The sequence below is a fragment of the Hyaena hyaena genome, unplaced genomic scaffold, assembly GCF_003009895.1.
Source record: "Hyaena hyaena isolate Hyena2069 unplaced genomic scaffold, ASM300989v1 scaffold_95, whole genome shotgun sequence".
Classification (NCBI taxonomy): Eukaryota; Metazoa; Chordata; class Mammalia; order Carnivora; family Hyaenidae; genus Hyaena; species Hyaena hyaena.
Genome location: NW_024080727.1, coordinates 133,768 through 158,450, shown reverse-complemented (window position 1 = coordinate 158,450; position 24,683 = coordinate 133,768). Strand labels below are relative to the sequence as shown.

At 35.4% G+C, this 24,683-nt stretch overlaps 1 protein-coding gene across 6 annotated transcripts in view; it reads left to right on the top strand.

The window, feature by feature from the left end:
• TJP1 (tight junction protein 1) overlaps positions 1-24,683 on the top strand; it is a 101,436-nt gene that overhangs the window by 21,004 nt on the left and 55,749 nt on the right. For all 6 annotated transcript variants that reach the window (XM_039235047.1, XM_039235046.1, XM_039235045.1 and 3 more), the window contains exons 2-4: positions 4,706-4,762; positions 23,177-23,301; positions 23,980-24,082. In XM_039235047.1, the coding sequence (XP_039090978.1) occupies positions 4,706-4,762; positions 23,177-23,301; positions 23,980-24,082 (285 nt within the window). The remainder of the gene's footprint in view (positions 1-4,705; positions 4,763-23,176; positions 23,302-23,979; positions 24,083-24,683) is intronic.

Sequence of the window (24,683 nt, the reverse complement as noted above, 5' to 3'; positions counted from 1 at the left end):
TTGGGCTATGTCATATGATTGCCTGAAATTCCTTAGTGTTTTCCCACAGAGTTTAGAGTCCTTAGCATTATATTACATGGCCGGGTGTGATGGCATTTTTGCAACTTCTGATGGCATTTTTGCAACTTCTCTTTTTACCCTTTCCTCATCCACACATGGTTCAATTCAGCCATCTCACAGCCAGCTTTATGTGCAGCATCAATAACCTTGCTGATGTGATGTTTCTTCTGAAACATCTCTCCCCAATCTTTTTTCCTGGTCATTTTCCAGGATTCAACTTGGACATTGTTTACTCAGGGAATACCGTCTCTGATCTTCACAGCAGGCAGAATCCTCTTCTACACCATTTATGTAGTGTTATAAAAACTTTCTCCTTGAGCCCTTTAGAGAGGAAGAGAGACCTATTTTTGGCCTCCCCAGCACTTAGCATATCTGATAAAATTTGTTGAACGAATGAGTGAATAAATGAATGGGTTGCTTTTAAAATTACAGCTATAACAATAAAATTTAACTGACTATAAATCTTGCCATGTATCTAGATAATGTGAAGATTTTCCTTCATTTGTAGAATAGTTGCCTTATTTATTGTTTTGGATTTGGTTTTCTCCCAGTTATAGGTTCATCTTGTTTTGTCAGTTCTTGTATCCTCCTGTCTTTTCCCCATTTGATCTGTAATCATCCCTAAAGGACAGTGAAACTGCCTAGAATGGGGATCTGAAGTTCTGGCAGGAAGCCCTTCAGAGTTGGTGATCTGAGTAGTGTCTTTGCCAGCTGGATCTTAGAACAAAGAAACCAAACAAACTCTTGGCAGATTCTGAAATGCAGCTTTTTGCTTCTTCAGAAATTGTGATTCTAGTCAGTTGATGCCGACTGAGAAATATACTCAGAACTCCAAATCCGGTAGTCACAATTTGCATTCACTCCTGATTCCTGCAATACTTTACTAATTACTGAATTTGCAGCAAGTTTGAAATTGGAATTGGGATTGGACTACAATTAGAATTATAGTCCCATAGAATTTTGAAGGTAGAAAGAACCTTTTACTTGAGATAATTTCATCCAGTTCTTTAATTTTATAGGTAAGGAAAACTAAGGTCACCTATCTAGTATGGCAGATTTGGGCTCTCTTCTCAGTATTTCTCGTCTAGTTCATTTTCCGTTTAACAGCATCTTTCCAGATTACTAGGGAATAATAGTGCTGGTATTGTGCTTAAAGGAGTAATGTTTTTTCTTTTGTCTCCCAGAGCCCTGGGAATGAGACTATAGGTTTATCAGAAGATCCATGTCCAAGTTAACATAATTTTGCATTGTTTTTAATAAGAAACAAGAAGCAGCTTTACAATAAGTAGGTTGAGTTTAAATCATCATTTATTTGTATAGGTAATAGATGAACTTGATAAAACACTTTTACAAAAGGGGTCATAGTGAAAACATAAGGAACCCTTAGGTATTCTAACAAAGGAAACCCTCTGTCTCCCTTTTTCTAAAAAGTATCAAAATTCTGTCAGTAGTGAACTTGCTTTTTCTTTTTGTGGCGTTCATGAAAGTAGTGTCTAATAGGGGTACCTGGGTGGCAGAGTAAGTGAAGCATCTGACTCTTGATTTGGGCTCAGGTCATGATCCCAGGGTCCTGGGATTGAGGCCTGTGTCAGGATTCCTGCTGGGTGTGGAGCCTGCTTAATTATGATTCTCTTTTTCCCTCTCTTTCTCTCTGCTTCTTCCCCACTTGTGCGTGTGTGTGCACGCATGCACTCTTGCTGTCTCAAAAAAAAAAAAAAAAAGAAAGAAAGAAGGAAAAAATAGTATTTATTAACATAAAAGCTGTTTTATATCACTTTTAGCCTTCAGTTTCTGAGTGATTTACTCTAAGACACCCCCTCCATTTTATTATGATTATTTTCAAACATAGTAAAGTCAAAAGAATTTTGCAATGGATACTTGAATCCTGACAAATAAGAGTCTTCCATTATATTTTACTATATTTGCATTATCATAAATCCATTTGTTCATCTATTCTCTTCTCTACTCATTGAGAACTGCATGTAAGGTCCACCTGGTAATATATAAAACAAACACAGATAGAATTTGGCTGCTTCTGCCACTGAAGGAAACCAAGGCTAGAGAGTAGAGAGAGAGGGCGTGTTGTGATTTAAACTAGGACTACGTTTTGTTGTTGTTTTGTGGTTTAAGTAGTAGGATTAGCAAGACATAATAACTTGTTCATATTATGGATTAAATTGGTTTAATGTGCTGGTCAAGGGCCTAATTAATCACCTTTTTAATGTGTCATTCTGTATTGCATAGGTCTCCCTTGTGATAAATGAAGCTAATAAGGCCATGTTTGGCTTTAACAGAGAAGTGAGCTATTACTACCCTTTTTCAGGAAGCCACTAAGTTAGTTGAGATGTGTACTTTTCTAATCCCTCTAAAGAAACATTTACTTTGGAATGCCAGGAGCAGTTGTTTTAGTATTTTTAGTTTTTCCCTTATATGAACAAAATTAATTTCTCTTACTGCAGTTTTCTTCAGGCTTATACATTAAGACCTTAATGTATTAGATCCTTTACCAACAGTAGAATAACTACTTTTTATAATTAACAATAAAACAGAATAATCTCTTTAAATATTACTTGGTTTCCGAAAACAAAGTTAATAAGGATATTTGAAGTTTCAAAGGGGATTTGGTGAATGTGGCTTAAAATACACTGGCAGTTTATTCTGATTGGGAATAAAGAAAAGAAAGCAAAAAGATAAAATATCTAAAGAAAAAATGTTCTTCCTAATCCCTTCACTTTGAAGATGATCAGTGTTAACATTTTGTGTCATTTCAGCCTCCTTTACTACTCATGTTTAAACATAATTAGGATAACAAAATAGAAGTTGTTTCGTAACCTGATTTTCCTTCCTTAACATTAAATGAATTTCTTTGATTAATATTTTTATAAGATGGAAGACTTCGTGGTCATTAAAATCATATGGAGGATGATAAGCTGCTTCATACCAAAGAATATGTTATCGTAATACTTGCCTGTTGTCAGATCACTTTCCCTTTGCACTGATATGAAATATTAAAAAGGCAGTTGAAGCAGTGCTGCTGGTTAAAGTGGATCGAGAAAATAAGAGTTTTAGAGCCATGCAAGCAGTTCTCATTTTTAATAAGTCAGCTAAGGTTGGACAAACTGGCAATTATTGCAGATATTTTTATCATGTATATTTCAGTAGGACTCTCAATGTTTAGCAGAATTACTCATATCATCATTACTTCACTTTGATGGAGGAATTTTTTTTTAATACATTAAATCCTGGTCAATTTTTGTGAAAAAACAAAACAGCATTTCTAGCCGTGGTCTCATTAAAGGGAGGTTTTGCTCCGTTTGATTGGAAGATTGAAACAAAACTGGTAAGGTTGGTAGCTCTCATCTATGGGAGTGAACAGAGAGGTCCTTTCTCTCCCTGTCTTTTCATCTGGCAGGAAAGTTAATCTGGTTGCTTTGAATCTAGGGAAGCAGGCTTTCTTTATAGCGATTCATTTTCTAAAATGGCATTAATCTTCGATTAAAGATGTTGTGGGAAAGGAGAAATGGGTCCGTGGCACCTTGATGGGCATATTCTCACGATGCTAATGACAGCAGTGTAATAGAAAACGGATCTCACTTGTGAAATCAGCATTTCTAACAGTGGGTAACCTGTGATGTTCTGAGAATGTCATGCTCAGGATTCTCCCCTTTTCCCTGCTGTTTGTTAATTCTGAAAAGACTTTTGTGTAAAAAAAAAAAAAAAAAAGTTTGTAAATATATTTTTAGTAACCCCAGTTCCATAAAATGGTAACCTTAAAAGAGACTGAGTTATTTAAGCCTCTAAGAGCAATTAACCCAATTTCTAAGAAACTTTTTTTGAATTCTTTAGTGCTAATGCCTTGAATAGTAACTTATTTCCCTTTCTACTAAGAAGTTCTTGACAGGAGGTGAGCCTGAGCTACAGTGTGGTTTGAGTAGTACTCAAATTGAAGGTGTGTTGGTTTAATTTTATGGTGATTCTTGGGGATACTTTGTAGTTAAATTTGGTTTTTTGTTTTGTGTGCCCACATACATATACTAGAAAACCCTTTTTTTTTTTTTTTTAAACTTAGGGTTATAAGCAGCTTGAAAGGATAATTCTGTAGCAAAACTGAAACTAGGTGGTGCAGTAGTGCTTAACTGTGTGATAATAAAGCAACCAATGTCCAAACATATCTAATGGTCTTATCTAGTTTCCTGTAACATGTATATTTATACTTACTGAGTTCAGAAGTATTTGACTTTTCCTTCCTTTGCACAATGTAAGGAATGCTTTTTAAATGTTTTATGTTGTCATCAGATATTTTAAAATAGTACTATTCCAACTTTTATTCTTTTCTATCTGATGTTAAGTACAAAGTTACAGAATTAACTTGAATGCTGATTTCAGCTGGCATGAAATGAGTGTAGAGCAGCATCTGTCCAAATTAAGTTAAAAACAAAGGAAGTTCCTGTGTGTAGTTTCCTGTCTCTTACAACAAAAACAAAAAGCAAACAAAAGCCTTCCATAATTATTAAACTCTTTTCAGAATATCTAATATTAACAATATGAATTTTGGTATTTAAGTGTGCAAATTGCTGGATTATCTCACTTTATTAAATATATTTTCTTAACAGGTAAATGATTTGTTTTTCTTTTTCTTTCTCAGAACACAGCAATGGAGGAAACAGCTATATGGGAACAACACACAGTGACGCTTCACAGGGTAAGTTTTCTGTTGCAGTAAATAATCTGTGTATAACTCAGGATACCGGCAGCTTTGGAAAACAATAGAGGAAAGCCAGATGTCAGGAAGTCAGAAGAAAGGGAAAAAAACTTCTATATTCCTTTGTTTAAAATTAAAGTTGCAATAAATCTTTTATTAAGGATAAAAGTGGACATGATTATATTTTCATATATCCTTTTGGTGGTTATTTGTTTATTTGCTTTTTTTTATTCCTTACTTGAGAAATTAAGTGATTTATTTTTAAAAATTTGAGTCATCAAATAAAACACAGTGCGTGATGATATAAACTGTAAACTGCTTCAGACTTTCTGAATATATGTACATGTATTATAGGGTTGGGATTTAAAATCAAACCAGATCATGTGAGTAATAAACCTTTAAAAGATATTTTTGATTTGAAACATGTAGACCCAAGCTATTGCTTAAGCAGTTGCAGATGGACAGAGAGCAAATAGCAGTAAGCTTTCTAAAAGTAAGAGCTTTAGGGGCCCCTGGGTGGCTCAGTCCGTTGAGCATCTGACTCTTGGTTTCAGCTCAGATCATGATTTCATGAATTATGATTTCGAAGTTTCATGAGTTCGAGCCCTATGTAAGGTCCTGCACTGACACCATGAAGCCTGCTTGGGATTCTCTCTCTCTCTCCGCCCTTCCCCCACTTGGGCTGTCTCTGTCTCTCTCAAAATAAATAAACTTAAAAAAAAAAAAAAGCTTTGTCTTAAGTGAGACTGCTCTGAATTTGAATCATAGTTCCTTCTTTTCCTTTAGAAACGCAAGTGACCTAACCCTCTGCTGAAGTCTAGGTTTTCACAGGTTTAAAATGGGACTAATGGCAACTATTTATGCTTAAGATGAAGGAAGTGCCTTCCATAATTCTCCCCTATCCTCTTCGAAAAGAGCTAACTCTTCTGATTACTCTTCCCTTTAGAGACTAGAAATAGGAATAGAGAATAGAAAGAGGTTAGAGAATATTTAAATACTTCACACTACTGTTTCTACTAGCTATATCCATTACTAAGAAAATGGAAAAGGGCAGGTAAATTATGTTCCTGAACTCTGCCCCTGATTATCTTGTGAATCTTTGAATCCGAACATAATAGATAATGGGTAAAGTAATTATTAAAAAACAGTGGTTTCAGATAAGATATGGTTGACTTTTTTTTAATGTCTTCCTAAGTGGTAAAAGAAATAAGTAACAATAACCTTAACTTTCAGTTGTTAAGGCTGAAATATGGCCTTTCAAACTCTGTTTGAAATGTGCTAATAGGTAGCATTTTTAAATCAGATTAAACATGTTGTAAAATAACTTCATACCTTACAAGTGTTTGTTTGGTTGTGATATAATTTTTTATTGTGTATTTTATTTTATCACATTACATTTATTTTCTTAATACCTTTATTGCTTTTATTGGTATAATTTGCACATAGTAAAGTTTATCCTCTGTGTACAGTTCTGAGTTTGATAAATTCATATAGTCTCGTAAGCACCAGCACAAGCAAAATATATAACTGTCCCATCACCTTAAACTTTTCTCTTGTACCCATTTGTCATTAACTTTGTCCCCTTACCCTAGCACTTAGCAGCCACTGATGTGTTTCTGTTCTTTACTTTTACTTTTTCCCACAGTCATGTAAGTAAATTCACATAATATACAGCCTTTTAAGACTAGCTTCTTGTCCTCCGAGCCTAATGCATTTGGAGACTTCTCCATGACGTTGCTTTTATCAGTTTCTCGTGTTGCCATTATTATAAGCTCCTTATAGCTTAGGTATTGCTCTATTGTATGAATGTGTAATTATTTGGATATTTTGCAATTTTTTGTGGTTATAAATCTGCACTAGTGTACAGATTTTTGTATGAACATAACTTTTCATTTCTCTCGGGTAAATACACTTCTTCTGGGTCTTACGGTAAGCGAACATTTATAAGAAACCACCAAATGGTCTGTACCATTTTTGCATCTCCACTAGCTGTGTATAAGAGTTCTGTTGCTTTTGTATCGTTATCAACACTTGATATTATCAGGGTTTTTTTTTACCCCCCTAACTTGAGCCACTCTAATAGGTGTGTAGTGTGTTTGTCATTGTGGTTTTTGTTTGCATTTCTCTGAAGACTAAGGATATTCAGTATCTGTGTGTTTATCATTCATATGTCTTTTTTGGTAAAATCTATTTAAATCTTTTGCCTACTTTTAATAGGGCTGTTTGATTTCTTTATATTGAGGTATTGTGGCATTTTTTTGTTTGTTTTTGTTTTAGTTGAGTAAAATACACATAAAGTTGCCATCTATTCAAGCTCTTTGTCCATTTTTTAACTGGGTGGTTTTTAGTTGAGTTTTAAAAATTTTTTATATGTTCTGAATATTAGCTCCTTAGCAGATATGACTTGTACATATTTTTTCTCATTCTATGGATTGTCTTTTCACTCTGTTGATTGTGGCTTTTGGTGCACTGAAGTTGTTACTGAGTTTTAGAGTTATTCATTTATATATTCAAGGTACAAGTTATTTACCAGATACTGTTTTGCAGATATTTTTACCAGTCTCCAACTTGCTTTTTTCCTTCTCTTAATAGTGTCTTTTGCAGAGCTTAAGTTTTAGATTTTGATAAAGTCCAATTTGTTAGTTTTTACTTTTATCAGGCATGCTTTTGAGATATCTTTGCCAAGTCCAGGGTCACAGGTTTTTTTTCTGGATGTTTTGAGTAAAATTCTGCATATGTTATAAGATGTGGACAGAGGATTCTTTTTCTTAATATGGATGTACACAATTTTTTGGGCATCTGTTTGTGAAAAGATTTTCCTTTCTTCATGAGATACTCTCTACCTTTGTCAAAAATAGGTCTTTCCCTAGTCTGTTCTGTAGATCCTGTGTGTCTTCAATCACTTCTGCCTTTGTTACTATAGATTTATATTTACATTATAGATTTATAGGTATAGGAATCAGGTAGCGTGAATCCTCCAAATTTCTTTTTTTTTAAATTGTTTTGACTATTTTAGTTCTCTTGCTTTTCTACATAAATTTTAGAATATGTTTGTCAAATAAAAACTCAGATTTATATTACATTAATCTACAGATTAATTTGGGGAGAATTGACGATATTGAGTCTTCCAAACTTTGAACATGTTGTATTTTTCTATTTTATTTTCTTATTACTGTTTATAGTGTTCGGCATGCAGATCTTATATACAGTTTGCTAGATTTTATTAAGTACATTTCATGTTTCCTGGTACTGTTGTAAATGATTTTTTAAATTTAAATTTGATTGTTCATATATAGAAATACCATTGGTTTTTTTCTTTAATAGTGAACTTGTAACTTTTCTTCTATGTAGTCATGGCATCTGTGAATAGAGGCAGTTTTATTTCTTCCTTTTGATCTGTATGCAGTTTCTTTTTCTTGCCTCTTTGCACCAGCTAGGATTTCCAGGATAGTATTACTAAATAGGAATGGTGAGCACACATCCTTGCCTTATTCCTAATTTTAGATGAAAATATTCAGTCTTTCACCATTAAGTATGATGTTAGCTGTAAGGTTATTGTATATGCCCTTTATCAGGTTATGGTCAGCACAGAGCCCGACACAGGGCTTGAACTCATGAACCATGAGATCATGACTTGAGCCAAAGTCATTGCTTAACCGACTGAGCCACCAAGGTGCCCCCAGTACTTTGTTTTCACAAGTATTGCCTGAGGTTAGCATATGAGTATTCTTATTAGTTGTTGGTGTAATCATTGTCTTGCTTTCTGAATACTTGAACAGCTTTCCTTCCCAAGATAAATCCAATTGGTTGTGATGTATCTTCCATTTTATATGTTAATAGGTTTGATTTGCTAATGTTTTCTTCCTTCCTTCCTTCCCTTCCTTTCCTTCCGAGTCAAGGAGAGAAGGGATAAAGGGGGAGGGGGATAGAGAATCTTAAGTAGTCTCCGTGCCCAGTGCAGAGCCCTGCATGGGACTGGATCCCAAGATTGTGAGATTATGACCTGAGCTGAAATCAAGTCAGGCGCCTAATCAGCTGAGCCACCCATTAGCCCATTTTGCTAATGCTTTCTAAGGATACTTGTTTCTGTGTTTATGAAGGATTGGGTTAAGACTTTTTTCTTGTATTGTTTTATCTGGTTTTAGTATCAGGGAAAGCAACTAGCCTCAAAACCAGCTGTTGGAAAGTATTTCTTCCTTTTGAGTTCTGTGGTAGAGTTTATGTATGGTTGATGTAATTTCTTACTTAAATGCTTGATAGAATTCACCAGAGTAACCATCTGATCCTAGGGAATTTTTTTTTGTTTGTGTTTGTTTCTGTGGGAAAGCTTATCACTATAAATTCAGTTCCTTTAATTTTACATAGAACTATTCAAGTTATATATCTCTTGTTAGTTTTTTGGGTAGCTTTGGTAATTTGTATGTTTCAAATTATTTGTCCCTTTCATCTAAGTTAGCAAATTTATGAGGATAAAATGGTTAATATTCCCTTATTCTAATGTAGGGTCTGTAATAATGTCCCTTTTTTCATTTCTCATGTTGGTAATTTGTGTCTTTTATTTCTTGGTCAGTCTAGCTAGAGGTTTAACAGTCTTACTGATCTTTTCAAAAACCAGATTTTTTCATTGCTACTCTTTATTTTTTGTTTCATTGATTTCTGCTCTTATTTTAATATTTCCTTTATTCTGCTTACGTTGGGTTTAAATTGCTATTCCTTATATAATTTCTTTAAGTAGAAGCTAGATCATTCAAGACCATAAGGATAATTTGGCATTATCACATTATGTTTGTTTTTTCCTCCTACCTTTTAAGTGTAAGTAAAAGAAGACATAAATTAGCTAAAGTTATTTTCTCCTGTCTGCTATTTTGCCTGGTTTTGTTAAGTTTTCAAATATGGGGAAATGCTAAATGTAGTTACTACAGATCTGTATTTCATTTGCTTAGGTAAAGTAGGAAAAGATCTTGAATATTGAGAAAACAGAATCCAGTTTTCTGAATGTGTTAGAAGTATCATAGCAACTCATGTCAGGTGTAATAATCAGGCAAGTCTGAGTTTTCTACTTAGAAGAGTAGTGTAAGTTCTGATCTGTAGATGAGCTCTTCTCATACTTCAGTTTTCTTTTGTTATGAGAGAGGTACCAGGCCAGAAAAGTGTCATCACAAGATATAGAGATGAGTTTATTATTAATAATTCTTTCATTTTTAAACATGTTAGCTGTTGTTCTGAGAACATAGACCTGTGTTGCTTCTGGGCCTCATCACAGAGACTGTGACAGAATGGAAGTCCTCAATGACCATCCCTCTAGGAATTGTTTTTTTTTTTTGTTTTTTGTTTTCAGGAATTGTTTTTTGAAGGTTTTTAAAATTAGCCCTGTCAGTAGAAGTTGAGGCATAATTCAGTTGACTTCATTCTCTGAGGCTACAGAACAGTACTTTGAAATTTGATAGTTTTTTGGTATTCTCAGTTGATCCAGAATAAGATTTAGGCTATTTTAGAGCATTATTGGCAAAATGTATTTTGAAGTACCAGATGATAAATAAACATTTTACACTTTGTAGACCATAAATTTGTCACAGCTACTCAACTCTCCAGTTGTATTGCAGAAGCACCACAGGTAGTAGGTAAACAAATGAGTACAGCTATATTCCAGTAAAACTTTACTTACTTATTTATTTGGCCTAGAGTCTATAGTTTGCTGACCACTGACCTAGAACTGTGGCTCTCTAGGTTTACCGTAAAGAGAAATCAACCTGGGGCGCCTGGGTGGCTTAGTCGGTTAAGCGTCCGACTTTCGCTTAGGTCATGATCTCGCGGTTCGTGGGTTCGAGCCCCGCGTCGGGCTCTGTGCTGACTGCCGGCTCAGAGCCTGGAGCCTGTTTCAGAGTCTGTGACTCCCTCTCTCTCTGACCCTCCCCTGCTCATGCTGTCTCTCTCTCTCCTAGAAATAAGTAAAACATTAAAAAAAAAAGAGAGAGAAATCAACCTGGTAACTTCCCAATGAACAAGGAGGTTCTGATTCATTTAGTTTGGAATGGGACCCCTAATATGTGTTTTTACAATGTTCCAGTTTGAAATGGAGGACCATGGCCTCTGGCATTACATTTTTTTTTTTTTAGTGGTTTATTTTTATGTTTATTTTTGAGAGTGGCGGGGAGGGTTGGTGAGAGAGGGGGACAGAGGATCTGAAGCAGGCTCTGTGCTAACAGCAGAGAGCCCGATGTGGGGCTTGAACTCACGAACCTTGAGATCATGACCTGAGCCAAAGTCAAACACTTAACCGACTGAGCCACCCAGGCACCCCTGGCATTGGATTTTTAAGAAACATTGACAGAAGAATGAGAAACTCATTCTTCTTGAGGTGAGCTCATAGGCTTTTGGCAATAGTGGTGAGTAAATACTAAAATAATTTGAGACTGTATTCTTTTAGCAATAACCTAGAGTATAGATACTGAGTATTGCCAAATAAGGTCAAATCATATTCTTTAACATCTGATAATCGTGGTAAGAAAGGTGGAAGTAACTTCTTTTGAAAGAATAAAATTACTGTGGATTAAAACTCTTAATGTTTTCTCTTGTTTATTGTCAAGAATAATATATGATGGTGCTTCTATATTCTCTCATTCTTCTATTTGCATTCTCAGAGGAAACTTTATTCACCTTAGAATACTAGAAACCACTGAAATCTATTTAATCTGCAAGGCTAAGTAATTTTTTGGTATTCCACTGTATGATAAGCATAGAGAACAAAAACAGGCAGAGCTCCTTGCCTCATGGATTCTGTCTCCCCCATTGAGTCTCAGTGCCAAATGAATATATTCCTTTGGTTGTTGTCTACCCCTTCTCCTACTGCATTATAATTTTCTTAAGGGCATGAAATCTTAATTTCCTATTCCCTTGGTGCTTGGTACTTAGTTGTGCCCAATAAAACTTAATTTTCCCTAGAAAGCCAGCCTATTCAAAAAAGTCACTCTTAGGAAGTCTGTATACCAGCATTGTCCAATAGCAATACAATGCAAATGCAAACCACATCTGTAATTTAAGACTTTTTAGTCTTCACATTAAAAAATGTAAAATACAGATGCAGGTAAAATATTTTAAACACATTAAGTTAAATAAGATTAAAATTTTGTTTAAAATATCATTTTCTATATGTACTCAATATTCAAAAGTTGGTAGACTTCTTTTCTCATTTGGACTTTTACACAATGTACGTATTACAGTTTCAGCACATTTCAAGTAAGACTAGCCATATTTTAAGTGCTCACTCATGATGTGTCTAATGGCTGTCATATTGGCAAGTGTAGGTCTGTAGGTTGAGATAGTAATTGCTTTCATAGGGTCCTGTGTTCTACCCTTCTTGCCACCATGACACACCCACACTTTCTTTAGTTTCAGATGTTCTCTCTTAAATGCATATATGTTTTTATGATCCTCTGAACCACTAAGTAAATTCCTACTTAGGAATTTAAAGGAATGACTTGGTCATCTTTCTAATTTTCTTAAAAAGCATTATTTAAAGATTATCTGAGTATTTATTTACTAAAGAATTAAGGGTAAAAGTTGAAAGAAAGGAACTTAGGAGATATTCTAAGAGTGAGTGGTAAAGTGTGTCAGCTAGGGAGGTGATTGAATAAGTAAACTTGGAACAAGTTGCGAAGACAGTGTGGTGGGGGAAAGTATGTAGTCTCTCTAACTGATGGTGCCGGAACAAAACCCAGCAAAATAAAGAATTTGGAATCATACCTCATCCCATGTACAAAATTAACTTGAAATCGATCATAGACTTAGATGTTCAAGAGCTAAAGCTATAGGGGCGCCTCGGTAGGTCAGTCGGTTAGGCGTACAACTTCGGCTTAGGTCATGATCTCGTGGTCCATGGGTTTGAGCTCCACATCGGGCTCTGTGCTGACAGCTCAGATCCTGGAGCCTGTTTCAGATTCTGTGTCTCCCTCTCTGCCCCTCCCCAGCTCGTGCTCTGTCTCGCTCTGTCTCAAAAATAAATGTAAAAAAGAAATTAAAAAAAAAAAGAGCTAAAACTATAAAATTCTTAGAAAAAAACCGGAGTAAATTTTTGTGACCTTAGGTTAGGCAGTGGTTGGTTAGATATTATGATAAAAGCACAGACAACAAAAGAGAAAACAGATAAATTGGACCACATCAAAATTAAAAGCTTGTGTTTCAGCGAACACTCTCAAGAAAGTGAAAGATAACCCACAGAATGGGAGAAAATATTTGCAAATACATATCTGATAAGGAACTTGTATCCATAATGTACAAAAACTCTTACTTGTAACAACAGTGAAAAGACAAGTAATTCAGCTGAAAACAAAGGATTTGAATAGACATTTCTCTAAAGGAGATGTAGAAATACTCAATTAGCACATGAAAAGATGCTTAATATCATTAGCCATCAGGAAAATGTATGTCAGAAACCACAGTGAGATACCCTGTCACACCCACTAGAAATGTTATCACCCATAGACCATAACAGGTATTGTCAAGGATGTGGATGTTGGCTGGTTGAAATGTAAAATGGTATAGCCATGATGGAAAACAGGGAGTTCCTCAGAAGTTAAGTGGAGAATTACTGTGTGACCCAGCAGTTCTACTCCTAGGTATTTACCCAACAGAAATGGAAAAAAATTATTCACACCATAACTTATACATGAATGTTCATAGCAGCATAAATCCTAATAGACAGAAAGTGGAAATAACCTCTAATTGCCCACCACATGATGAATAATGAATAAGGGAATTTTATTTAGTAATAAAAAGAAATGAAGTAACTGATACATGCTACACTATGGATAAATGTTGAAAACATTATACTGAGTGAAGGAAGCCAGTCAAAGGACCATATATTGTATGATTCCATTGATATGAAATGGTCAGAACAGGTGAATAGACAGAAAGTAGATGAGTGGTGCTTAGGGTTGGGGACATTGAAGGATGATGGCTAAGGAGTAAGGAATTTCTTTTTAGGGTGATGAAAATGTTACAAAATTGATCGTGGTGATGGTTGTACACCTCTGAATTTATAAAAACATTGAGTTGTACATTGTAAAGGGTGTTATGTGAATTATGTATCTTATCTAACCTGTCGCAAGAAAAGCGGGTGGTAGGATGGGGAGAGAAATCCTTCACATCTCTTGAATAGTGCCAAATTGGATTAAGATGAGTATAAGGTAAGCATTTACACTGAAGTAAGTATGGAAGCTAAGGTAGGCTTGTTTTAGCTGATTGAAGGCCATTGTTTACCTTGGTACAGTGCATTATAAGTGTTTTGAAGTCTTTATTTTATTTCATGTTCTGTGAAGTAGGCTGCACAAAGTAAACTGAGTGTCAGAAAGCAAAAGAGCTATAACTTGAACCCAGGTCATTGGACTTACCATGTAATGCTTTTGCCATTTATATGTCAAATTAATTTTAAATTAAAAACTGTTTATGGAATGTAATTTCTGAATTTCAGAACTCATATAATTCTATCACATAAGCTACCTAAACATGCAAAAAATAAAAAGTAAGTTTGGTAAGGAAGGAGCCCAAGTTTGGGTCTTGTTTTTTTGGTGTTTTTGTTTGTTTGTTTGTTTTGTTGTTGTTGTTTTAAGAGTAGAACACAGTTTTGTGGAGAAAATGACAGCTTGGGAGAAGAGCAATTGGAGGTGTCCTGTAAGAAGCTGGGAATAAGAAAACAGAATAGGAATTAGAAATAGAAGCTACAGACTGGGAATCAGAATTGTAACAGAGTGTGAGAATAGATAGGGACACATATACACACAATTTGGGACTGTTTAAGGACACAAAGATAAAAAGGAACCAACCTAACAGTCAAGATAATTTAAGCAACATTCGGAGAACTACCAACATAAGTTAGAAAAACTGTTGTAGGGGTCTTTTTGATCTCTCTTTTTTAAAGCTTGCTAGCTTGCTTGCTTGCTTATTTATTTATTTGAGAGAGAGAGAGAGCGAGAGAGAGAGAGAGCATGAGCTGGGGAGAGAAAAATCCCAAGCTGGCTCCATGCTGTCAGTGTGGAGCCCTGATATGGGGCTTGGTCTCACGAATGGTGAGATCATGACCTGAGCTGAAATCAAAAGCCAGACACTTAACCAGCTGAGCCATCTAGGCACCCCACTACTAACTAATTTTGAACAGGCCTTTGAGACCTCATAGAATCAGAGTGTATCAGAGTTAAATAAAATTCTAATCTCTTTTGTTTAAGTGAGGGAATTCAAGTCCCCAGAGGTCTTCCATAATCTGAAAGTACTAGAGGCACATAGGACCCCAGGCCTTCTGCCTTCATTTGTGAAAAGGAAGCTGAATCAAATGATTGCTGAGAATCCATTTGGTTTTAAAATTCTGTGATCCCAGTTTCCTTTGGGTAAACAATTAGAATAGGTTTCTCTGTCAAGGGGGAGAAGAAGGGCGGAAATGGTGGGGGAAAGGGAGAGAGGCAAACCATGAGAGACTCTTGAATGCTGACAAAAACTGAGGACTGATGGATGGGGGGGGAGGGGGGAGGGGCATAGAGGAGGACACTTATGGGGATGAGCACTGAGTGTTCCGTGGAAACTAATTTGACAATAAACTATTTGTAAAAAAATAAAAAAAATTAAAAAAAAGTCAACTCAAAAAAAAATAGAATAGGTTTCATAGACTTAAAAAAATTTTTTTGTTATTAAAATTATTTATTTTTGAGAGATAGAGCATGAGCCAGGGAGGGGCGGAGAGAGAGGAAGGCACAGAATCTGAAGCAGGCTCCAGGCTCTGAGCTGTTAGCTTAAGGCTTCATGCAGAAGTTGAACTCATGTACCGTGAGATCATGACCTGAGCTGAAGTCGGATGCTTAACCAGCTGAGCCACCCAGGCATCCCAGGTTTCATTGACTGTTGAGGATAGATTGGGAGACTAAGTAAAGAAGAGTTAAACTATAATTGGCGAAAAAAGTTAGGATTAAGTTAGCTTATTATAAAAATGTGGCATGGAAAACCAGGAGGAAAAAATAGCAGCAAGGGAAATCTTTAAAAAGAGATTATACAGATGTTTCTGCAGCTAAATCAACTTTTAGGAACTACTCCTCCCACTCCCCCCCCCCTCCCCTTTTTTTTTTTAAGGAATCAAGAAATGCTTTAACACTCACGACTGGGTAAACCTTTTCTGTAAAAGGTCAGACAGCATATTGTTTCGGCTTTGTGGGCCATAGATAGGGTCCCTGTTGCAACTACTCAAGGCAAAAGCAGGCATGATGGTATGTAAAGGAATGGGCATGGCTAGTGTTCAGTGAAACTGGACAAGAAATTGAACAGATTCCAGGCCTCTTATCATAAATTCAGTTTCCTTACCAGGCAAACATAGAAGCATTTAAGTTATTGCTGCTCCTGGTGCTTTTGGTCTCAAAAGTATAAAATATGGTGAAAGTATAATTCTTTGATTCTCTTCCATCCAAAAGCTCTAACTGTATATGTGTGTATAAATGAGATTGTATATGTTGCCTTCAATCCCTTCTCTCACCACCATAATAAAAAAGATTATCTTGGACATTTTCTCATGTAAACATATAAAAGTCAGCTATCTTTTGGCACACCTACAAAGTGTTTATGGTAAAAATAACAAGAGAAAAAATGGAGTAATTTGCATTTCTTTTGAAAAATCTCTTGCAGAGGCAACCGTGTTGGTCATTTAGTAAGTCCAGTACAGAGCATATGATTGTTCAGAATAATAACCATTCTGCCACTGTTAATTTTGATTACCGAGCACAATACTAAAGCTTTTTACATGTGCTATCCTTAATTCTCCCCATTTTAAAAAATGACTTTTACTATATGTAGCTCATTTAGCTTGTACATACTCTAATCCTTTTACCCCTTAATCCTCATTTAATCTTAGAGATAAGTATATAGTTAATGCTTGTCACCAGCCCTCTCTGTGTGTCTCTTATCATTTTGATTGTCAGAAAGTCATTTTCTGTTAGATTCTTTAGGAAGGGATCATGAAAACACTATTCTCTGTTTATGCATGTTTTATTAGCTCATCTGTGCCTTTTATACTTGAAGGTCCATTCTACTGAATGTAGAATCCTTGGCTTACTGTTTCCTTTGAGTATTTCACTTTATTTTATTTTAAAAATTGTTCAACGTGTATTCATTTTTGAGAGACAGAGATAGAGTGCGAATGGAGGAGGAGCAGAGAGAGAGGGAGACACAGAATCTGAAGACAGCTCCAGGCTCTGAACTGTCAGCACAGAGCCTGACACGGGGCTTGAATTCATGAACCAGACCATGAGGTTATGACCTGAGCTGAAGTCGGGCACTTAACCAACTGAGCCATCCAGGTGCCCCATGTGTCCTTTGAGTATTTTAACTGTTTTGCCTTTCGCATAACGCTTTTCTATCCAAGTGTGATGATAATCTAAGTTTCTTTCTTTATAAATTAGGAGCTTTTTTTTGCCTGGATGCCAGAGAACCTTTTTCCTTAAAATCTAATCATTTTATTAGGGTAGATCTTTGGTGTTAGTCTTTCTGAATTGATACTCTCAGATAGCTCTCATATCTACAATATTTTATCTCAGATCTTTTTTAAAAATCTTATGCATCATTTCTTTTTTGGTTTTAAAAAAGGTTTCTCCATTTTGCTTTCTTTTTTTCTTATAGTATTATTTATTTGGTTTTGTGTTCCTATCAAAAATGACTTCAAATTTATAAATTAGTTCTTGAATTCTGTCAACTCATTTTTGAGTTTTTCTAATTTTTATTTGTTTTCTTTCCTGCCTTACTTATGTTCCTTATGCCTTTTAGTTTTTTAGTAGTAACAGTTTTGATCCTTTTTTCTTTTTTGAACACTCATTCTGGCATGCTTCTCTTTTCTGTAGGGATATTATTCTGCTACTCACTATATTTGTAGTAATTTTGTAAGGGATTTGATCCTGTTATCTTTTTTTTTTTTTTGTGCTCATTTTATATAAAATCAGTTCTTTTGAGTTCTTTAAAAATTGGCTTAGTTTTCCTGTGTGTATTTATGTGTATGCATACTTTCATGTATATCAGCCAAAAAATATAACTGCTGCTTTCTGACATTTCCTAGCTATTTGCCTTTTGCACACTTTTATCGAGACCTGCTCTTTGTCTCTGTTATTCCTGTCCCGCCCAACTTTGATTCCACTGCCAAAAGTTTCTCCACAATGTGGGGCCCTGTCCAGAAAGGCCTGATAGGTCAGTGTTGAGAATTTCTAGGGGTCACACTGTTCCAGTTGATTCAGGCTCTGCCGCCTGGCTCCTTACTGTCACCCTCTATTGGAGCAGGCAGAATCCCTCCCAGTGTCCGCTGCTGTTCTCAAATTGTCCTCCCATTCTTTCCAGTGAATACCTATCAGTTATTTGCAGTTCTTCAGGTCTTAGGTATGTCAGACACTGTGTGGCTTTTCTCCCATGTAGGTGTTGGGAACACACGAGTCTCATAGCTTGTTGCTCAGCCCTGACTGCTTGTGTTTTGTACCTTAAGAGGATTTATTGGTCACCTGGATTTGTTGTAAATGTCTATGGGTCTTTTTGGTGTGTTTGTTTATCATGTAGTTGCCCTGTATGTTTTTATTTGAGAATTCAGGAACATTCAAAATCCATGATACTACCATGATTGTTTGTTTTGCCAGAAATCTGAGCTTTTCTAATGCTCATATTAGTGCTAGTTTAAAAAAAGATAACTTTCTATAAAGGGGAATTTAATTAAAATTAAATTGAATAATCATATACCTGTTTTAGTTATTGCTTTTTTGTATTTTTTAAAAATGTTTATTTTTGAGAGAGAGAGAGAGAGAGAGAGAGAGAGAGAGAGAGAGAGATCACCAGCAGGGGAGGGGTAGAGAGAGAGGGAGACACAGAATCCAAAGCAGGCAGAGCCCAATACAGGGCTCAAACTCATGAGCCATGCCCCTAGTTTGTTACTGTTGACAAACTGCTTTGTGTTAGGCACCCTGCAGAATTGTTCTTAGCTGGAATGTGTAGATGAGTATTTGAATCACTCCCAGACTGTGCCTTGATATCCAGGCTACCAGTGCCATTTGTTAAGTAGCAGAAGCATGTACCTCTTCTACCATTGGAAAGTGTTTGGTTTTATGAATGAGATGACATTGAGCTTGAATTTTGATGAACTGAAGCTTGTAAGACTGATGAGATGCTAAAGGAATCCTAAGTGTAGAGAGGAGATGCAAAATAAAGTTTGCTAATATATGGCATGCTTAAGCAGGGATCCATGGTTCTGTGTGTTTAGAACAAAGACTGGGGTGGTGGGAAGCAAGTTGGAGTTGTATTTCACAATGCTTCATACTTTGGAACCTCTGGCCAGTAGAATGACAGGATCAGATTTGTTTTACAATGCTAATTCCTCATGGGTGTCTGGGTGGCTCAGTTGGTTAAGTGTCAAACTCTTACTTTCAGCTCAGGTTGTGATCTCACGGTTTGTGGGATTGAGTCCTATAGCAGGCTCCACACTATCTGCGGAGACAGCTTGGAATTCTGTCTCTCCTCTCTTTCAGCCCCTCCCCCTCCTCATGCTGGCATGCATTCTCTCTCCCTCGCTCTCAATAAACTTAAAAAAATGATAACCCTTCAAACATGAGGGAAGATAAATTGTAGGCAGGTGGAGGTAAGAAACCTGTTGAGAAGGCCAAAAAAGACAATGGTGAAGGTAGAGGAAAGGGGAAGTGTAGAATAGTTGAAACCTTTGAAGTTTTTTTTTTTTAAGCTTATTTATTTTGATAGAGAGGGAGAATGCACACATGTGAGCAAGAAAGGGGCAGAGAGAGGGAGAGAGGATCCCAAGCAGGCTCCATGCTGTTAGCGCAGAGCCTGATGTGCGAATCCATTTCATGAACTGTGAGATAAGGACCTTAACCGAAATCAGGAGTCAAACGCTTAACCAACTGAGCCATCCAGGCATCCCAGAGAGCTTTGAAGTTTTTGATTATCAACCTGGTCGGAAGTTCACAAACCATTTAAGGCTGAGGTTCTCAGCCCTGGTTACCAATTAGAATCACTTTTTAAAAAATGCCTACCATCTCCTCTCTTCCAGTTTTATTTAATTGGTATAAGGTGGGGGGGGGTGGTTTGTACATCAACAAGCACTTTGAAACTGTTCTCAAATGATTCTCATCCCTAGCCAGATTTGGGGATCACAGACTCTTCTGAGTAGCAAGCACTCATCCAGGAATTCCCTGCCTTACTAAGTGCTGGAGCTGCACGGAAGCAGTGGTCCAGGCCAGGTTTTTAACCCTGGTTCACTGCAACCAAAAACTACACTTACATTTGCTCACAAGTAAATCTTAAGGAAAATATCTTCTCCTCTCTGTCTTTCTCATTGAAAGTTCCTGACATTATCAGCATTTCTTTAGAAATTTTTTGTGTTATTTTTGTTATTTTTAAATTAAAGAATTACCACGCAAGATGTAAATGAACGGTATAAAAGTATATAGAATAAAAGATTAGTCTAAGCTTTTTCCAAGGAGAAACAAACAAAAAAAAGATAATTTGCTTAAGTATTTTTCAAATGACTAAGGCATCCTATTATAAAATCATGATGGGTAAGATACCCACTGAAAGTGCAAAGCCGGCCAATAGATATTTATGTAACAGTATAAAAAGTTTGTTGGTATTCAGATTGTACATTGTGACTATTAAGAAATTGATACCAATTTTTAGTATAAAATCAAACAATATCCATAATTACTACCTAAAAGGGCTACTAAAATAACTCTTCCTTTTTTTGATTACATATGTATATGAAACTGGATTTTTTTCATGTAATTTACTAAAAAGCAACATGTTACAGTTGAATGCATTTTCTTGAATTTTTTAAACTTCTTATTAGTGAATATTGGAATTTGTCAAAGGCCTTTTCAGGGTCTGTGGATATAATCATAAAAAATTTTTCCCTTTAAATTTAATAATAGGTAATATGATACCAGTGAATTTCCTTATATATCAGTCTTGCATTCCTATAATAAATCCCTTTGTCATGGAGTTTTTATGTGATGTTGCTCCATTTGTTCTTTTTTTAGTTAATACTTTTTGTATAGATATACGTAAATCATGTTGGGCTTTAAAATTTATAGTGGGGCTCTGTCTTTATGGACAGTCACTATCAGAGTTAGATACCAGTATTCCAGTTGCTTTATAAAAAGAGTTTAGAAGCTTTCATTCATTTTCAGGGCTCTGACACAGTTTATGGAGCTTTAAGGTCCTTTTTTTGTGAGATAATTCCCTCATAATTTTATTTATTTCTTTTCCAGAAATTGCATTGTTTAAATTACATTTTTAATCTCTGATAGAGTCATTTCAATCTGTATTTCCCTAGGGAATTGTCTGGTTCATCTAGGTTTTCAAATGTATTTGAATTTGTTCTATAAAGCCGTTTCTTATATTTCTAATTCTGTACTGACAGTTGTTTCATTCTAATCATTTCTTATTTTTGAAGTTTTAGTCCTGTTTCTGGCTGTTTTGAAATTTGGATATTGTCTGTCTTCAAGTTTTACTAAGGGAATGGTTTTGTATAGTGATTTGTTCTTGTAGTATTATTTTGGGAAGATATATAAGGAGACAGATTCAGACATATGCCATTGTTTTTGGCTACCTAGATGTTTTCCTGTTTTGTTTTGTTTTTTCAGCATTAACTTTTTTTGCATCAGTTTTTATTCCAATATAATTCGCATACCATACAGTTCACCCTTTAAAGCATACAATTTGATGATTCTTAATATATTCACAGAGTTATATGACCATCATCAGTCATCCCTTCAATATTTTATTAATGTTTCTTATTTATTTCTGAGAGAGAGAGAGCAAGCCAATGTGAGCAGGGGTGGGTCAGAGAGAGAGGGAGACACAGAATCTGAAGCAGGCTCCAGGCTCTGAGCTAGCTGTCAGCACAGAGCCCGACATGGGGCTCGAACCCATGAACTGTGAGATCATGACGTGAGCCGAAGTCGGACGCTTAACTAACTGAGTCACCCAGGCGCCCCTATTTTTATTACTCTAAAAGGAAATACTGTACCTTAAGCTATTACTCTCCAATCTCTACATCCTTTCCCATCCCTTGTTTTAGATAACACAACTTTACAGATTTATCTTCCTGTTTTTATAGATTTGTCTTTTCTGAACATTTCTTACAAATGGAATTATGCTGTATGTGGTCTTTTGTGATTGGCTTCTCTCACAGCATGTGCTAGTACTTCATTTCCTTTCACTGCAAATAATATTCCATTGTATGGATATACCACATTTTTATTTATCCATTTTTTGGATAAATAAACATCCATGCTGATGGACATTTGGGTGTTTTCCCTTTTTGGCCATTATAAATGATGATGCTATGAACATTTGGGTTTAAATATTTGTGGACATGTTTTCATTTGGGGGGGTATATACTTACAGGTGAATTACTGGTGTTTATTCTTTTTTAACGAGTTTTTCTTTTTTCTTTCTTCCTACTTCAGTAGGCTTTGGGGGTGGGAGGGGTTATGACATATGCTTAGTCTGTTGTGGATACAGTCTCCTTAGTTGTAGACTAGACAGCCTATATCCTCTGGTAGTTTGGATTGTAATACATGGTGTAATACAGTGTTATATGAAAACACACTCCTACCTTAGTGATTCTGGAACCCTAGAAAACATTTGATGTTTCTTGAGACGACTCTGAATGCTTTACTTCATTTGCTTTCAAGGGAATGGTGTGGATTTCTTTAAGATTAGTTCATTTTTTAATAGAAATATTTTGAATTTCTTTTTTGTATTGGTATGTCCTTTGTCATTGTGACTAAGATGTTCAGCTCATTTAGAAGTATGTCATGTGTTATTTCATTAATTAAAAATATTTTTTAAAAGGTTTGATGTAGTTCTACTTTCTGTTGTATGCAGTGTGCATGTAAGACATTATTATAATGTACTACTTCTAAAGATATTCTTAGCATAATTGAAAGAAGGTGAAATAACGTTTGATTTTCACAGCTGTTGATATTTTATTATACAAAATGGCATCAGATGTTTATATTAGCTAAGTGTTCTATAAATTAGTTGCCTGTGTTTGTGATGATCGCACTAGTACACTGCCAGTATCTTTAGGAACTCTTCTGATAATCAAAAATAAATTCAGGATTTCAGTATTCAGAATTTTTAAATGTATTTTAGTACTTAAAAAAGCACTCATATAATTGTCAATTTTTAATGTTCTTTTATGTCCAGTATTTATTAAAGCATGCATTCTCATACCAGGATAGATCATTCTGATAGGAATCTACACAAGCAAGTATTGGTATCACAGATGTAATAAGATTGTAATTTTTACATTTAAACTTTTTTAGATTATAGAGTATGATATAATGAATAGTTATTTTTCATGTTAGCTTTGTTTTTCTGTAATTATTACTTTAGGCTCCTGGATTTGGATTTGGAATTGCAATATCTGGTGGAAGAGACAACCCTCATTTTCAGAGTGGGGAAACATCCATAGTAATCTCAGATGTGCTGAAAGGAGGACCCGCTGAAGGACAGCTACAGTAAGTGCATTTGCTCTTTTGGGTGCCTGTTACAAGTACTGTTCCTACCCTTGGTCACTGGCATACAGAACTAATGATTTCTTTAATATATGTTTATATTTATGTCTATCATAAACGGAAAGCTAGTATCCCTTACCTTAAATAGGTGGTCAGTATAAAAATAAAAATGGTGGGGAAAAAAAACTTGTTACGCATTTTGGGGTGGAATTTAGTCTTCAGGAACCTCTTATCCTAATCTGGTCTTTTTTGTTCAGTTAAGATAAGCAAGAGAAGGAGAGGCAAAAGATACACCAGCTAGCAAAAAAGTGAGCATACAATCAGAATTGAAAGAAAATTGGAAGGAGAAGGACTTTATTTTTTTAAAAGGGAGTAACTTTTCCAGCTATGCCCTGTAATTGTACCACCAAAAATCATTTTTTTTTGTATTGTGGTACTTGTTTACTCTTATGTAAAAACATAAGATTGAAAAAAAATTAATGGCCTGTGATTCATTACTTGCTAAACCATTGTACGAGATTGGAAAGTAAATTGTTTGATATTTTTGTATCATTATCTGAAGACAAATAGATTAGCCTGTAATTAAAATATTTTTGTGGAAGTATCCATCTTAAAACTATATTCACAAACTTGTCTATGTTTTTTTCTAACATGTTATTTTGTGGCCTTTTTTTTCCTTAGGGAAAATGACCGAGTTGCAATGGTTAATGGAGTTTCAATGGATAATGTTGAACATGCTTTTGCTGTTCAGCAACTAAGAAAAAGTGGGAAGAATGCAAAAATTGTAAGTATCTTTTACCTTTACTAAGAGTATCAGTTTTATTGTTGAAATGTTTCTGGTATTTGAATTCATCTTTTCTCTTTAAGAAAATGAAAACTGGATCAGTAGTTGTAAAGTTAGCTTTTACAAGAGTGTTTCCTCTAATACTGGTGGTGTGTTTTATCACTGTGTATACACAGAAAATATATTTTCTCAAGGTTTAGATACTAGGATTTTTTTCAATTGAAAGAGAAAGGCAGTTATTGAAAGGCCACCTCTTTATGGCTTAATGTTCCCTTCTCTTTTAAGTTCTTAAGTTAGACTGAATCTTGGCTTTGTAGTCTGTTTGAAATATTTAGCCCTGTTTTCTATTACAGGATTTGTTTAATGGGCAAGTTTTACATTATCCCTTGAACACATACATCATCAACCACTTTCCTTGTTACTGTGATACAGTTTGAGGAGAGAGAAAGTGGTAAGATTTTCTTTGTAGAGTTGTTGAGGGTGCATTTTAATGTTACTGTTTTAGTATAGAGCTAGAATCTTTCTTCTGTTATGTATCTAAGAAGTCTACTTTTTTAAGTAAGGGAAAAGTTCAGTTAACTCTTGATAACTGGTCTCAAAT